General features: G+C 31.1%; 1 protein-coding gene across 7 annotated transcripts; it reads right to left on the bottom strand.

Moving 5' to 3' along the window:
- Nucleotides 1-1,565: 1,565 nt before the first annotated feature.
- LOC7488987 (probable xyloglucan endotransglucosylase/hydrolase protein 23) lies at nt 1,566-8,993 on the bottom strand. Of its 7 annotated transcripts, XR_008058127.1 has the most exons (5): nt 8,650-8,992; nt 8,361-8,554; nt 7,902-8,275; nt 7,703-7,793; nt 1,566-1,692 (listed from the first exon to the last, which is right to left on the bottom strand). XR_008058127.1 is itself a non-coding variant. In XM_052449173.1 (4 exons), exons 1-4 carry the CDS (start codon nt 8,911-8,913, stop codon nt 1,764-1,766), a joined length of 861 nt encoding a protein of 286 aa, XP_052305133.1. In that variant the 5' UTR covers nt 8,914-8,993; the 3' UTR covers nt 1,566-1,763. The 7 variants fall into 7 exon arrangements, 6 of the variants coding, with proteins under 6 accessions (XP_052305133.1, XP_052305132.1, XP_052305129.1 ...); XM_052449173.1 differs by lacking the exon at nt 7,703-7,793 and having other exon boundaries at nt 1,566-1,908; nt 8,018-8,275; nt 8,650-8,993; XM_052449172.1 differs by lacking the exon at nt 7,703-7,793 and having other exon boundaries at nt 1,566-1,792.
- Between the last annotated feature and the right edge of the window lie 6,926 nt (nt 8,994-15,919).

The raw sequence follows: 15,919 nt of genomic DNA, 5'->3' as shown, positions 1-15,919 counted from the left end.
TAACATGAATTGTAATCATTATATGCATGCCTGCACCAACACATGATCAAAAGTGAATGCTGGGGGGGAGGGGATTATGGAAAAGTGTTTTTTTTTTCAATCCAAACACTCACCTCCTCCCTTGCTCTGTTTTGAGATTTGTTGGTTTCACATTTTCTTGTCATACTCCTCGGCTTCATTGATGATTTGATCTGACTTTTTCTCTGGGTTCCTTGCATTTCTCCTGTACAAAATGGATGTGAGATGTTTATCCACTTGAACATTATGCAAAATGTGTAACAACAGCTTTAGTCTTGATGCCCCAGTCGCAGACAATAAACAAGAAAAGTACAACTTGATTCTAGATACTGAGAAGGCTAGTCGGTAGCGTTGGCACATTATTTGAGAGAAGTCGTGTTGGTGGGCAGCCATCCTCTTCTATTTGTCTGAAAGCTTTGTGTGCTTCATCTAGCAATCCTTCTCTGCAAAGTTCATTGATTATTGTAGAGTCCAAACCCAAACATTAGGCTACAACCCTTCAACAGGGAGTATCAAAAACAACTCCATTGTATCTTTAAGCTTCCCAGATTTGCACATGGCATCGATTTTGATATTATAGATTGCCAAATCAGGATTCAAATGACTATTTTGCATTTCTCGAAATAGTCAAAGGCCTAATCAAGATGCCCTTGTTTTCTTAAGCCATCAAGAAAAGTTGAGCAAGTAATTAAATATGGGGAATAGCCCTGGGCATGCATATCCTTGAAAAGCTCTTTTACTTCCAAAATTCTCCCCGCCTGAAACAAGCCACGTTTAAGAGTGTTGGTAGCTAATAGTGTCTGGAATTAAGCCTCGATGAGTATTTCATCAAAAAGCTGCTTCACATCATCCATTCTCTTGGTCTTACAGTATCCATGGATTAGAATGCTATAATTGAAAACATCAGGTGAACAACCCTTGCTTATCATGATATTCAATAATAACAACCTGCCTTGTCCATTTTCTTGAGCAATCTAGCAGCTACAGTGGTTTCTCCAATCTTACACAAACCATTGATAATCGTATGATTATAAGCATTGTAGATTACGTTTATATCCTCGTTCCATCATGCCATTGAAGAATTCCACAACTTGAGCAATTTTACCCTCTATACAAAGCCCATTGATCGAGGTAGAAAAGGTCACAACAATAGGTTCAGAACCAAGTTTAATGATTTTGGCCAAAAAAGAATACCCAAAATCGACACGGTGTAAGTGGCAGAAGCAATTGATCAAGATGTTAAAAGTATAGATATGAACTTTGATTTCAGCAATTCAATTTGTTTGGAAAAAGAAAGCCCGGTTCACTGATGTTTCATTCTAACGAGAGCTTATAATAACTTAGTAAATTCGACTATAGAAGGCAAATGATTCAAAGTATGTGATTGAAAGAAGACAAGACATCATCAATGTTTCTAAACGAACAACCCTTTTGCCTCTTGCTCTACCTTCTACTACTAACAGTGGAAGCGTGAAGACATAAAATCATACTCATTTTGATTTGTCTTCGTTGAGAATGAAACCCAGCAAAAATGAAACTCATCACGATTTTAGTGGCAAGGAGAAAGCTGGGAATCTTTCTTTTACTTTCATCGAAATACTACGGATTCATATTACATTACAAACAATTGATTGATGAAAAAGAATTAAAGAATTGCACCAATTGATTAATTGCCTAAATTACAAAAACTAATTGAATATCTTATGTGGCAAAACTTGGACAGGTAATGCAAGGACGTCATCTTTCTAGGACATGCTGCATTCCGGAGGTAGACCTTGGGGAAATCTATTGATATCTTTGCAGTAATTGTATACCATGTAATTCTCCCGGGCCCATTTCAACCTCTCCTGCCTTGTTGAATCAAGCTCCTCTGAGAACCAAGCATTCGAGGTGGGGGCGGGAGGAGAAGTGGTTGTGCCACAAGAAGATGCCCCATTAGACAAAACACAAGCTTCGGCATTGAAATTTCTATAAGAAGCGGTGAAAGGAGCCAGGGCCCAATCTGTCTTGACCAAGCCACCTCTTGTAGCCCAGTCATCAGCATTCCATAGACTCGAGTAAATCCTCATCGGCTGGTTTTTTGGAAAGGGAACCCCCATAGACTCCAGGTTCTTGAACTCTCGAATTGGAGTGCCATCCACAGAGAAGCTGGAGCAGAGAAAAAGATAACAAAATTAGTAACACAGCATGTATTAATGTTGTACACGGAGCAGGATTGAAGATTGATGCTTACACAATGCGCTGTGGATTCCAAAGAATGGAATACGTGTGGAAATCAGCAGTTGGGTCAAACCAAAGATAGAATTGCTGCTCTCTGTTGCCCTTGCCTTGGCTAAACACATTAGTGTGCAGGATGTAAGGATCACCGCTCAAATTCCCCAGGAATTCAAAATCTATCTCATCCCATGCAGACCCTTTTGATGACAGCTGCAAATTCATATGACAAAAAACATGTTAACTGTTAGTCACATATAATGATTGTTTCGTGCCTTATTCGAGGCAAACAATCAAGTTCACTTACATAATAAGCAGTGACAGTGCCTGCAGAGTTGCCAGGGACAAGCTTGAGTTGCATGTCAATCTTTCCGAACAGATACTCATTCCTGGATTGAAATCCAGAGCCAGAGGCCTTGTCAAGGTTGAGAGTGAGGAGCTCGCCGTTGCTGAGGATCTTAGCACGACCATCTCCCCAGGTAATATCAAAATCGTTGTAGAAGTTGCTTGCTGATGCAACCGTCACAAGAAGAGCCACAAGGGGCACAAGCACAGTATTCAAAGAAGCCATCGGCTATTATGAAACGATTGATGCCAAGGATGATATACAAGTAAAGTTTTGCAAGCTCGTAGGTGGGATTGTCGAGGAGATAGCCTGGTTGGTATTTATACTTGAGGAAATGGAAGTCCAAGAAAGGCATGGGAAGTTTCGTACGCTCAGCTTAGCTGTGGACAGTGTGTTTGGGGGCTGGACAAGTGTAAGAAATTTGCTGTAGAAAAAGACTCAACATTTCACTTACATCGACGAGCCAGAGCCAGCCAATGAATCATCGCACGCGTTTTGGCCTCAGCACCGACGGATACTTGCGCTTTTCCACTAGATCCAGCGTCACAAACAGTACAGGGCTCCACACCTGACCCATATTTGCATAAATAAATATATAAAAAGTGAATCCAGCATGCACAGGTCGCCTCTCTCTCCTAAATAATTAAGGAGATGTCATTTTTATCCTTGAGTATTTTATATGTTTATACCAGTTGTCTTCAGTTTTTGTTTATTATATGTCTAAAAAAAAACTATTTTTTTTTGTTGAAAAAATTAGATTAATAAAAAAAAATATTTCTAAATTATTTTATTTCAATAGAATTTAGATCATTACCTTTCTTTAAAAATAAAGATTGAATTACTCATCGTGACACGAAATCAAATATTTTTATTTGGATATTTTTTTAAAATTTAAAATTTAATAATGGAAAAATCAAAATAGATTTTTTCTATACTTGAAAAATTTTGAAATCATTTTTGGAAGAAAATTGAATTTTAATCATGCTAAAAAAATTATTTTTAATCAGTAGTCATGATCCCCCATCCTTTGACATAGAGGAGCAACATTTGTCCAAAACTAAAATTTGAATGACATAATTGACTAAATTAAAAGTGAAAGTATTAGTCATCAATAATGTTTTCAAAACGCAAAACCACAACATTTGTTTTTATTGGATTGGGTAACAATGTTTTTAGATTGTGTTTGATTAATATTTCAGAATAATAGAAATAAATATAAAAATAATAAAAACATATTTAACTAGAAGAATAGAGACAAAGAACATATAATAAATTCATTTTAAAAATATTTTTTGTTATTTCAAAACAAAAAATGCTGAGGAACAAATCCATTTCATTTTCAATATCCTTGTGTCATTTATCTCAAAAGAACAACTAAGTATTATTTTAGTATATCCATTAATTATTTAATGCAACTTCAAACTAAATTCCTCTTTTTTATATATTTTATTGACTTGCATTAATATTTTGTGTATTGTCCCACTCACATATTTCATTACTCTACTTTTAACTTTTTTTTTAATATCACCTCTCCACTCTTTTTAGTTGATTAGGTCTATTTACTCATGAAGCTTTCATAATGTTGTCCCTCGTCATGATTCCATCAATTCTTCTATAAGTGCAATGTGTGTGTGTGTATATTTGTATTCCTTTTATATTATACTTTTTAATGTGTTTAAAGCTTATTAAAAATTATTTTAATGGTTTGGTATGCCTAAGAGACTTCGTAAATTAATTGCTAAAAAAAACAAAAAATTATGTATTTTATATTTCGAACCTTTACTTCTTGTGACAAGTTTTTCACTAAGTTCGAGTTTCAAAATTGAAATAGGGGATCATCTAAGTTGAAGTACACATATCAAGCTTTTCAGAAAAGTATTATGTACATAAATTCGAGTTTGTTTGGACCTCTAGATAGACTTGCAAAATCAAGCTTGAATTCTACTTGCAGTATGATTATTTGTTCAAGCACTAAACTTCCAAACGTGAATATCTTGAACTTTAGATATTAAAATTATGAGGTTTTATGAAGGACTCTAGGTCAGAAAGAATCTTTTTAAATACAAAAATCTTGATACAAGCTGGAAGACGAGTTTTATATCTTAATCTAGTGGGAAACTGATAGTTGAAAATCTTATCATTAAGAAGAAATCTGATAAGATTAGAGAGAATTTCTTTATAGCTTTTAATCTCCCATTCTTTAGACCTGATATCTTATCATGAAGGCTACCTATTGAAATACAAATACATGGGAGATTGTTCAAGAAGGATTATTCTTGGTTGCTGGAAATTCCTTGAGAATGAGTAAATAATTCTTGAGTCGGTTTAAGAGGAATAAAATCCATCTCCATTACGGGTTGTGAGAAATAACGTTATCATTATAATTCTTTTACATTCAAGTACTTATTCACCCTTGTTTTAAACTTATGCTACTGATTTCTATTCATGCTAATTGAATTGGTTGAGATAGCATATATGTTTTCTAGTTTCTTTCAATTCATAATTGTTGTTTGGGACAAGAATAAGAAGCAAATAAATTAATTTAATTGTTGCAACTTTAATTTTAATTTATTACGGAGAAATAAGCCAAGTAAAATATTTCAAGCTTTAAACAGTTGCTTGGAATAAATTTTACAATCTTTACTTCTAAAGCTACTGCCGAGTGAATGAAAATTGCTTTTCAATATTAAATTTATTTGATGGTAAGAAATTGATTAAAAAGCTTTTTCTAATTAATTTACTGATAATCTCCTCGATTCTCTTTACCTTTAAGGGATATCAAAATTATTGTTTGAATTGAAATAATATTTATTTTACCTCCATGATCAATAAATTTATAAAAATGAATATATAGACCCTTGAACTGAGTTAATGACATATTGGTTTATCATTTTTATCTTCAGAATTTTGTTTCTTTAATTTTGCATTCAATTACTCCCATACTTTTGATTTCAACATCTTATAAGAAGACTTGATAATTTTTTTTTGTATTCGATCTGATTTTCACAATCATACTACAAATTATTTTTTTTGTGATAGTAAAACCATAATTAAATTTTAGAGGTTTTTGACACCAACCATGTGGACATATTTCACATATATATATATATATATAATTCTTGAAAAATAAACAAAATTGAAAAAATAAATAAAAAACAAAGAAAAAATTGAAAATTAAGATTTTTGAGATTCATAAAAATTGAAAAATAAAGAAATATTGATCTAGCATGAAAAATAAAATAAAATTTCAGAACTTATATTTGTTAATATTTATTTTAATGAAAAAAATTAAAAATAAATAATTTGAAAATATAAAACCCACCATTTATAAAAGAAAAGAAGAAAAAGGGGTTAAGAATATAGATAGAAAAGAAAATAGAAGTTACCCTTTATTAAAAGTAAACAGAAAAGGAAAATGGAAATAAAATAAATAGATAGAGGCGACTTAAGTATTAATATTTTCCTCTTTTATGACAAATTAATATTTAAAACACTCCACTTTATCTAAAGGATTATCTATCTTCCCATTCCATTTTCAATCAAATATTTTGTCTTAAAATTCATTGAGAACTCTTAGCATTCTGATTTTGATTTATTCTTGAATTTATCAGTTTGTTTTTATTTTCTTTTAAAAGATTTTGAGCATAACATTCTATTATTATTACAGGTGTCCTCATTAATGAAAAAAAAATGATGGAATCATGATGAATGAACGGCATCAAGAATATTTCTCAAGTAAGGGACCTAATCAATTAAAAAAAGAGAGAGGACACATTAGTATATGATTAATCCATATATAGTCCAATTCTAGATCATTGATAAAATCATTAAGCTATTTATCCTCAATAAATTCATCCTAGCAATGTTCAACATTTTATTATTCCAAACCAAGTATCAACATAATGATGTTTTTTCTTGATATTGCTCACATACATATCTGGAATAAACAACGAAACTTAACCCCAAATAAAAATAACATAAAAGGACAGAAGAAAAAAAATTCAAAGGATAAAAAAAAACATTGTAGAATATTATTACAATTTATAGTGTTTTTTTTGTATTTTTATTTTTAATTTATTTTTAATTGTAATTGTTAGAAAATGAGGTTTTGGTATCAATATAGAATAATTTATTTTTTACTTATTTTATTGGTTTTTTGGGAAATTTTTATTTAAGAATATGGTTTGTGCATCATATTTGAGTGAGGTCAACTAACTTTTTGGGTTAAAGTTTTGTTGGAATTTAATCTCTAACATAAGTTTTTTAATTTGAAACATTAACATGAATCAAATAAATTATGAATGAATGAAAAATTGATTTTAAAGAACTATTGATTGATATATTTTGGTGAAATCCAAAACTCTTTAAAATAATTCTATCCCATATAGAAAAAAAAAAACAAAACTTTTTTAATGTTTATAAAGTGAAAAGTTAAAATTAAACAAAAAAGTATCCAAAATGTTATATGAAAAATGTTATAAGTAAAGTGAGTTTTGGGCTCAAACCTCACCCACCCACCGCGTTTTGGCTTTAGCCTAGACTTGTGTTTATGTTTATTGTGAAATAATATTTTGAATTATGAAAGATTATTTTTTATCACCTAAAATTTAAAATTAAATTTGATCCATAAATAATTATTTTTTCTTGCCCATTGTTTTGTCAATCCCTTGAATGGAAAGAATTGATTAGTTTTTTCATAACAGTTTTTTAAAATTTGAATAGATCTTTTAGTTCAAAAGACACCTGGTTTAAATAAAAAAAAAAACATTTAGGTTTGATTTTGGTTTATTATTGGTAATAAAAGTTGTTAATGAAGTAAATCTATCAACTTTTAGTTTCTAAATTTTTTTATAAAAAAGGGATTGAAGTAGAGTATTTGAGATTGGTTAATTCTGTATTGTTTTTATAAATTTGACAATCTTCTTTACTTTATTTTCTAGCATTAATTACTGGTTTTAAACCTTTGTTTTTCCTTTCTAAATTTTCTTCTAATCTAGAGCTTAGGAGAAAGCCAGGAATACTTTTTACTTTCATCGAAATACTACGGATTCATATTACATTAAAAACAATTGATTGATGAAAAGAATTAAAGAATTGCACCAATTGATTAATTGCCTAAATTACAAAAACTAATTGAATATCTTATGTGGCAAAACTTGGACAGGTAATGCAAGGACGTCTTCTTTCTAGGACATACTGCATTCCGGAGGTAGACCTTGGGGAAATCTATTGACATCTTTGCAGTAATGCAAGGACATGCTGCATTCCGGAGGTAATGCAAGGACGTCTTCTTTCTAGGACATGCTGCATTCTGTAGGTAGACCTTGGGGAAATCTATTGACATCTTTGCAGTAATTGTATACCATATAATTCTCCCGGACCCATTTCAACCTCTCCTGCCTTGTTGAATCAAGCTCCTCTGAGAACCAAGCATTCGAGGTGGAGGCGGGAGGAGAAGTGGTTGTGCCACAAGAAGATGCCCCATTAGACAAAACACAAGCTTCGGCATTGAAATTTCTATAAGAAGCGGTGAAAGGAGCCAGGGCCCAATCTGTCTTGACCAAGCCACCTCTTGTAGCCCAGTCATCAGCATTCCATAGACTCGAGTAAATCCTCATCGGCTGGTTTTTTGGAAAGGGAACCCCCATAGACTCCAGGTTCTTGAACTCTCGAATTGGAGTGCCATCCACAGAGAAGCTGGAGCAGAGAAAAAGATAACAAAATTAGTAACACAGCATGTATTAATGTTGTACACGGAGCAGGATTGAAGATTGATGCTTACACAATGCGCTGTGGATTCCACAGAATGGAATAGGTGTGGAAATCAGCAGTTGGGTCAAACCAAAGATAGAATTGCTGCTCTCTGTTGCCCTTGCCTTGGCTAAACACATTAGTGTGCAGGATGTAAGGATCACCGCTCAAATTCCCCAGGAATTCAAAATCTATCTCATCCCACGCAGACCCTTTTGATGACAGCTGCAAATTCATATGACAAAAAAACATGTTTACTGTTAGTCACATATAATGATTGTTTCGTGCCTTATTCGAGGCAAACAATCAAGTTCACTTACATAATAAGCAGTGACAGTGCCTGCAGAGTTGCCAGGGACAAGCTTGAGTTGCATGTCAATCTTTCCGAACAGATACTCATTCCTGGATTGAAATCCAGAGCCAGAGGCCTTGTCAAGGTTGAGAGTGAGGAGCTCGCCGTTGCTGAGGATCTTAGCACGACCATCTCCCCAGGTAATATCAAAATCGTTGTAGAAGTTGCTTGCTGATGCAACCGTCACAAGAAGAGCCACAAGGGGCACAAGCACAGTCTTCAAAGAAGCCATCGGCTATTATGAAACGATTGATGCCAAGGATGATATACAAGTAAAGTTTTGCAAGCTCGGAGGTGGGATTGTCAAGGAGATATCCTGGTTGGTATTTATACTCGAGGAAATGGAAGTCCAAGAAAGGCATGGGAAGTTTCGTACGCTCAGCTTAGCTGTGGACAGTGTGTTTGGGGGCTGGACAAGTGTAAGAAATTAGCTGTAGAAAAAGACTCAAACATTTCACTTACATCGAGAGCCAGCCAATGAATCATCGCACGCGTTTTGGCCTTCGGCACCGACGGATACTTGCGCTTTTCCATTAGACTACCTGACCCATATTTGCCAAAATAAATAAATATATAAAAAGTGAATCCAACATGTTTGTCGGTAGTGATTTCAAACATTCCATTTGTTCTTTCATTCACCAAACTAATGCGAAGCACGCGTTTGCCAAACATAAAAGAATTAAACAAAAAACAAAACGCTTCATGACCAAAATAAAAAACAAAATCATTGTTTCAATCTAATCTATATAGATAAATGCAAGAGGCTCAAGGTTTTTTTTCTAAGGTCAATTTAATGAAATGTACCTTTATTTTATAGCATTAAAAAACAAATAAAAAAATAAACATCAAATCAAGAAAAAAAAATTATCCTGAGAAATATAAAACTCTCTTGTTTTTTAGCCACCATTTAAAAATATAATGCACCCCGTGTTTCATGAAAATTTATGTTTTTTATGATTTTAGATCATTTTAATGTTCTAATATCAAAAATAATTTTTTTTAAATAAAAAAAATATTATTTTAATGTATTTTTAGAAAAAAAAAATACTTTAAAAAACAACTACTACCACACTTCCAAATATTTTTTTTAAATCCAATAATCGTTTTCATGCTGTTCTTAGCTCGGGGATTAAATCGTTTCAAATCTTTGGGTGAGAATTAATTTGAATTCTTAGCCACAGTTGCTCGAAGCCTAACACCATAAGTACCATCTCGGAAACTGCATTCAAGTATCTGTCCCGTGTTCTTTATTTTTTTCTTTGTTTTGTCAATCATTTTTAATTAGCCCTTTGGAATCTCCCAATTTCGATGGTGATGATTTCATGAAAAAGGTTCAAATGGAGACTCAGTTTTTCATAGTTTGCGGACCAAGACGTGTAAACTAGGTTTTGAATTTGGATTTGAATATTACTGAAAAAATAAATAAATTCTTTATGGAAGAAGCAACTCTTCAATACTAAAATTAATAATGGCAAGAGATAAATAATGTAGAAGAAAACTTGAGAATAAGTATAGCGTCAAAGAAAATTGAGCTAAGCTGAAATTGAGAAAAAATATTAAAAAAAATCGATTGTGAAAGCCGGGAAATGTTAGTTACATGTTAGTAAAAAAAATATATATTGAATTTGCATAGAAAATGATGCATTTTCATCCTAGTTTTAAAATTTGATCTAACCCGATAAGTTAATTTAGAACTCTGTTGATTTAAGGTTGGAACATGACCGAATTTAAAATAAATAAGGAAAGTCAAAAATTCAAGTGACCGGGTTAGCCCTACAAGATTCAGTTAAAAACTCGGTTGCAACCCGATGACTATCTTTTTTAAATCAAAACGAAATCGTTTTGATTTATAAAAAAAAAATTAAAGCTGACCTGGATGACCCGATCAAAACTCGGTGATCCGAGAAAAATTTATGACCTGAGTCTTGAGCCGAATCAACTAGGAATCGGTTTTAAAAACTCTAATTTTCACACTAAAAAAGAAACATGTCGCTGAACCCGAATAAAAGTTGATATTTTGTATAAATCTGTCAATAAAAAGCATTAAAAGTATGTGTGTGGTGGCGGTGGGCGACTTCACTTTTCTGGCTCCTCTAGTCCAGTCCGTGTATCGGATAGGGTGTCGAAAACAGTGGAAGGGGACAGGCGGGGTGTTGCCATTTGGGCTGGGGCCCAAGCAGCGTATGTAATTAAATCCTTGAATATGGAAGAGTTCTAAATTGAACAATAGATAGATTGTATTTAGATTCAAACCTTCATGGAATTTTTTTTCCTATGGGTTTTTTTTTTTTTTGAAATGCCAATTCCAGGGTGTTCTGTTTGTCCTTTCATGGAACTTTTTTTTTTGAAATGCCAATTCCAGGGTTTCATATCTCGAGTCGCATGTTAGTAAAGTTAACATAGATTTGCTTAAATTATAGTTGTCTGAGTTTTTTTTATGTTAGAAAAAATTTGACTCGGTTCGCAGCGTAGCACAAACCATCTATCTAGTTATGACATAAACAATGATAGTAATGATAATGATGATGTCAACAATGATGTTCTTATTAACAAGCTAGATGTCGAATGCAAAATGAACATGAAAATTACTCAACTAAATAAATTTATTAATTTAGGTTATGTTGATCTTTTTGACTATATGTTTGCTAGCTATTATCACATAGATAGATTTACTCAAGGATTATATAAATTCAACACATGTTGATGAGCCAAGTTTACTAATTAATGTTTTCTAAGTAAAATTTAACATTAAAGAAATGAAGCTGATATCTAAATTGTTTATACTTATGAAAAAGAAAGAAAGATTGAAAGGTCTTGATTGAACATCTAAAAGAACATGATAAGAGTAGTTTCAATATGGGGACAAGTACTTGGAAAGAATGATGCAGTAGCTATGACTGCAGTAAGCTTCATATAATTAGTGTTTTTTGAAATAGTTTATTATGTAATATTTATACTAGTAGTTTGGACCAATTAAGATTTAGTTATTTATAAGAGCAAGGATTTATTTTAGTTAGTCTTTAAAAAGCTAGTACTACTATAATAATAAAAAACAACTTTATTTTGATAATTTTATTTAGATGATGTTCCTTTTTCTATCTAGTTTATTTATGTAATGCTATACAGTAATTTGGACATATGAGATTTAGTCATTAACTAGTTAGATGACCCGCGCGATGCCGCGTATCAATTGTTTTTTGCGTAAAAAATATTAAAAAAAATTAAGATTTAAAAGTGTTAGGTCCTTCTGTAAAGCTATACATAAAAATCTTGGGTTTGGCTGCAACGCCTGACCCAAAAGTAATATTTATAATATTAATAATAACATTAAACTTGCATGACCCAAGTTTAAGTGAGTTTGGCTGCAATACCAGACTCAATAGCCTTGGATGTGGGTTTGGCTGCAATATCGTATCATAAAAGTGTGATAATTAAATAGATTAAGATAAAAAACATAGGAAAAAAAACCAACATGAAGAAAATAACTAATGAAGAAAAAGAAAAAAAATCTGAATTAACTGGGTTAACCCTTCAAACCAGGTTAACCCGTCAAACCGGGGATCCGTGTCATGAAAGTTTGATAACTAAATAGAAAAAAAATTTAACATTAACAAACTAAAATAAATGAAAAAAATTAATTAAAAAGAAAAAAAACAAAAACAAACTAAAGGCATCGACCTTTTCACTGTGGACTGCACTCTGCAGTTCGCAGTCAAAGGCATAAAAAAGAAAAGAAAAAAAACTAACTGGGTTAAAAGAAAAAAAAACATATAGCAAGAAAAAAACTAATGAAGAAAAAGAAAAAAAATCTAAATTAACTGGGTAACTCGTCAAACCTGAGAGATCCGTGTCATGAAAGTCTGATAACTAAATAGAAAGAATTTTAATATCAACAAACTAAATTAAAAAAATTAATTAAAAAGGGAAAAACAAAGAAGAAAAAACCTATACGGAGAAAAAAACTAATGTAGAAAAAGAAAAAAATCTGAATTAACTGGGTTAACCCGTCAAACATGAGATCCGTGTCATGAAAGTCTTATAACTAAATAGAAAAAAATTTAACATAAACAAACCAAATTAAAGGAAAAAAATTAATCGAAAAGTGAAACAAAAAAAACGAACAAACAAAAGGCATCAGCTTTTTCACTGTGGACTGCCTTGTGCAGTCCAGAGTCAAAGGCATAAAAACAACAAAAAAAAAAAAAAACTAAAGGCATCAGCAGATAGCTAAATATAAAAAAAATTAATATTAATGAACTAAGTTAAACAAAAAAATATTAATTAAAAAGAAAAATAAAAAAAAAACCTATAAGAAGAAAAAACTAATGAAGAAAAAGAAAAAGAAATCTAAATTAACTATTTTAACCTGTCAAATATGAGATCTGTGTCATGAAAGTCTAATAACTAAATAGAAAAAAATTTAATATCAACAAAAAAAATTAAAAAAAATTAATTGAAAAAAGAAGAAGAAGGCATCAGCCTTTTCATCGTGGACTACAATGTGCAGGCCACAGTGAAAGACATAAAAAGAAAAAAAAGAAAAAACTAAAGGCATCAACCTTTTTACTGTAGACTGTATACAATATTAAAAGATGAAATTGGAAGAAAAAAACTAATTAAAAAAAATCTGAATCAACTGGGTGAACCTGCCAAATTAGGTTAACCCATTAAACCTGAGATCCTTGTTATGAAAGTGTGATAACTAAATAGAAAAAAATAATAATATTAATGAACTAAATTAAAAAAAAGATTAATTAAAAAGAAAAAAGCAAAGAGAAAAAAAGTCATAGGAAGAAAAAAACTAATGAAGAAAAAGAAAGAAAATCTGAATCAACTGGGTTAACCCGTCAAATCTGAGATTCGTGTCATAAAATTCTGATAATTAAATAGAAAAAATTTAATATTAAGAAAGGAAATTAAAAAAATAATTAAAAAAACAAAAAAAACAACGAAAAAGGCAAAAAAAAACTAAAGGCATCAACTTTTTCACTGTGGACTGCACTGTGCAGTCCACAGTAAAAGGCTTAAAAAGGAAAAGAAAAGGAAAAAAAATAAAGGCATACCCACGGGTTAATTTTTTTTCTTGCATAAAAAATATAAAAAAGGCTAAGATCTAAGAATGTTAGGTCTTTCTACAAAGATATACCCAAAAGCCTTGGGTCTAACTGCAACGCTTGACCCAAGAGTAATATTTATAATAATAATAATAATATTAAACTTACATGACTCAAGTTTAAGTGAGTCTGGCTACAACACCAGAGCCAAGAGCCATGGATGTGGGTCTGGCTGCAAGGTCGTGTCATAAAAGTGTGATAATTAAATAGATTAATTAAAAAGAAAAAAACAAAGAAAAAAACCAACATGAAGAAAAAAACTAATGATGAAAAAGAAAAAAAATCTGAATTAACTAGGTTAACCCTTCAAACCAGGTTAACCTATCAAACCTGAGATTCACGTCATGAAAGCTTGATAACTAAATAGAAAAAAAAAAATTAACGGGTTAACCTAGAATTAACTCAGTTAACCCGTGAAACCATATTAACCCGTCAAACCCGGGATATGTATCATGAAAATCTGATAACTAAATAGAAAGAAATTTAACATTAACAAACTAAATTAAACAAAAAAAATTAATTAAAAAGAAAAAAAAACAAAAAAAAAACTCCAGGTTATCTTGTCAAACCAGGTTAACTTGTTAAACCCGGGATCTGTGTCATGAAAGTCTGATAGCTAAATAAAAAAAATTTAACATTAACAAAGGAAAAAAAAAACAAAAAAAAATGGATGGGTTAACCCAGAATTAACTGGGTTAACCCGTAAAACCAGGTTAACTCGTCAAACCTAGGATATGTGTCATGAAAGTCTGATAACTAAATAGAAAGAAATTTAACATTAACAAACTAAGGTAAACGAAAAAAATTAATTAAAAAGAAAAAAAAGCAAAAAAAAAAACTCCGGGTTAACTCGTCAAACCAGGTTAACCCGTTAAACCCGGGATCCGTGTCATGAAAGTCTGATAACTAAATAAAAAAAATTTGCCATTAACAAAAGAAAAAAAACAAAAAAATGGACGGGTTAACCCAGAATTAACCAGGTTAACCCGTGAAACTTGGGATATGTGTCATGAAAGTCTGATAACTAAATAGAAAGAAATTTAACATTAACAAACTAAAGTAAACGAAAAAAATTAATTAAAAAGAAAAAAATAAAAAAAAATTCCGGGCTAACTCGTGAAACCAAGTTAACCTGTTAAACCCGCGATCAGTGTCATGAAAAGCTAATAACTAAATAAAAAAATTTAACATTAACAAACTAAATTAAACAAAGAAAATTATTTAAAAAAAACAAAGAAAGAAGCAAAAAAAAAAAAAAACGAAAGGCATAAAAAACAAAACAAAAAAAAAAACAGCTTAAAAAACAAAGAAAAAACAGCTCAAAAAACAAAAAAAAACGAAAAGATAAAAGAGACTGCTCCAGGTTAACCCGTTAAACTCGGGATCCGTGTCATGAAAGTCTGGTAACTAAATAAAAAAAAATTAACATTAACAAAAGAAAAAAAACAAAAAAAAATGGACGGGTTAACCCAGAATTAACTGGGTTAACCCGTGAAACTTGGGATATGTGTCATGAAAGTCTGATAATTAAATAGAAAGAAATTTAACATTAACAAACTAAAGTAAACGAAAAAAATTAATTAAAAACAAAAAAACAAAAAAAAATTTTTGGGCTAACTCGTGAAACCAAGTTGACCTGTTAAACCTGCGATCAGTGTCATGAAAAGCTGATAACTAAATAAAAAAAATTAACATTAATAAACTAAATTAAACAAAGAAAATTATTAAAAAAAACAAAGAAAGAAGCAAAAAAAAAAAAGCATAAAAATGAAAAAAAAAACAGCTTAAAAAACAATGAAAAAACAGCTCAAAAAAAAAAGATAAAAGAGACTGCTCAGTGTTTCACTGTGGATTGTTACCGTGAAAGACTGGGCAGTTTTAGTATATTTTACAATTTTTAAGACTATGGATTTATTTTAGTTAGAGTTTTGTTAGCCTTTAAAAAGATAATACTACTGTAATAAAAAATAACTTAGATATTTTAACAATTTTATTTCGGAGTTCTGTTAATTATCTTGTATTTTTTTTCTAGATCAGTTCTTGAAAACAAACCTTTATATATATATATATATAAAAGTTGGTTTGTATCGGAGTCAACTAGTGCTGTTTGGCCAATCCGTATTC

The sequence above is a fragment of the Populus trichocarpa genome, chromosome 18 (genome assembly GCF_000002775.5).
Source record: "Populus trichocarpa isolate Nisqually-1 chromosome 18, P.trichocarpa_v4.1, whole genome shotgun sequence".
In the NCBI taxonomy this organism is placed as follows: Eukaryota; Viridiplantae; Streptophyta; class Magnoliopsida; order Malpighiales; family Salicaceae; genus Populus; species Populus trichocarpa.
Note: the sequence above shows the minus strand (reverse complement) of the source record. Positions and strands in the feature narration are given on the sequence as shown.

Coding starts and splice junctions, on each gene's coding strand:
- LOC7488987 (XM_052449173.1), bottom strand. CDS start 8,913: ATGGCTTCTTTGAAGACTGTGCTTGTGCCCCTTGTGGCTCTTCTTGTG. Junction 8,276..8,360: donor TGGAATCCACAGCGCATTGT/GTAAGCATCAAT, acceptor TCTCTGCTCCAG/CTTCTCTGTGGATGGCACTC. Junction 1,909..8,017: donor ACTTCTCCTCCCGCCTCCAC/CTCGAATGCTTG, acceptor TCCCGCCCCCAC/CTCGAATGCTTGGTTCTCAG.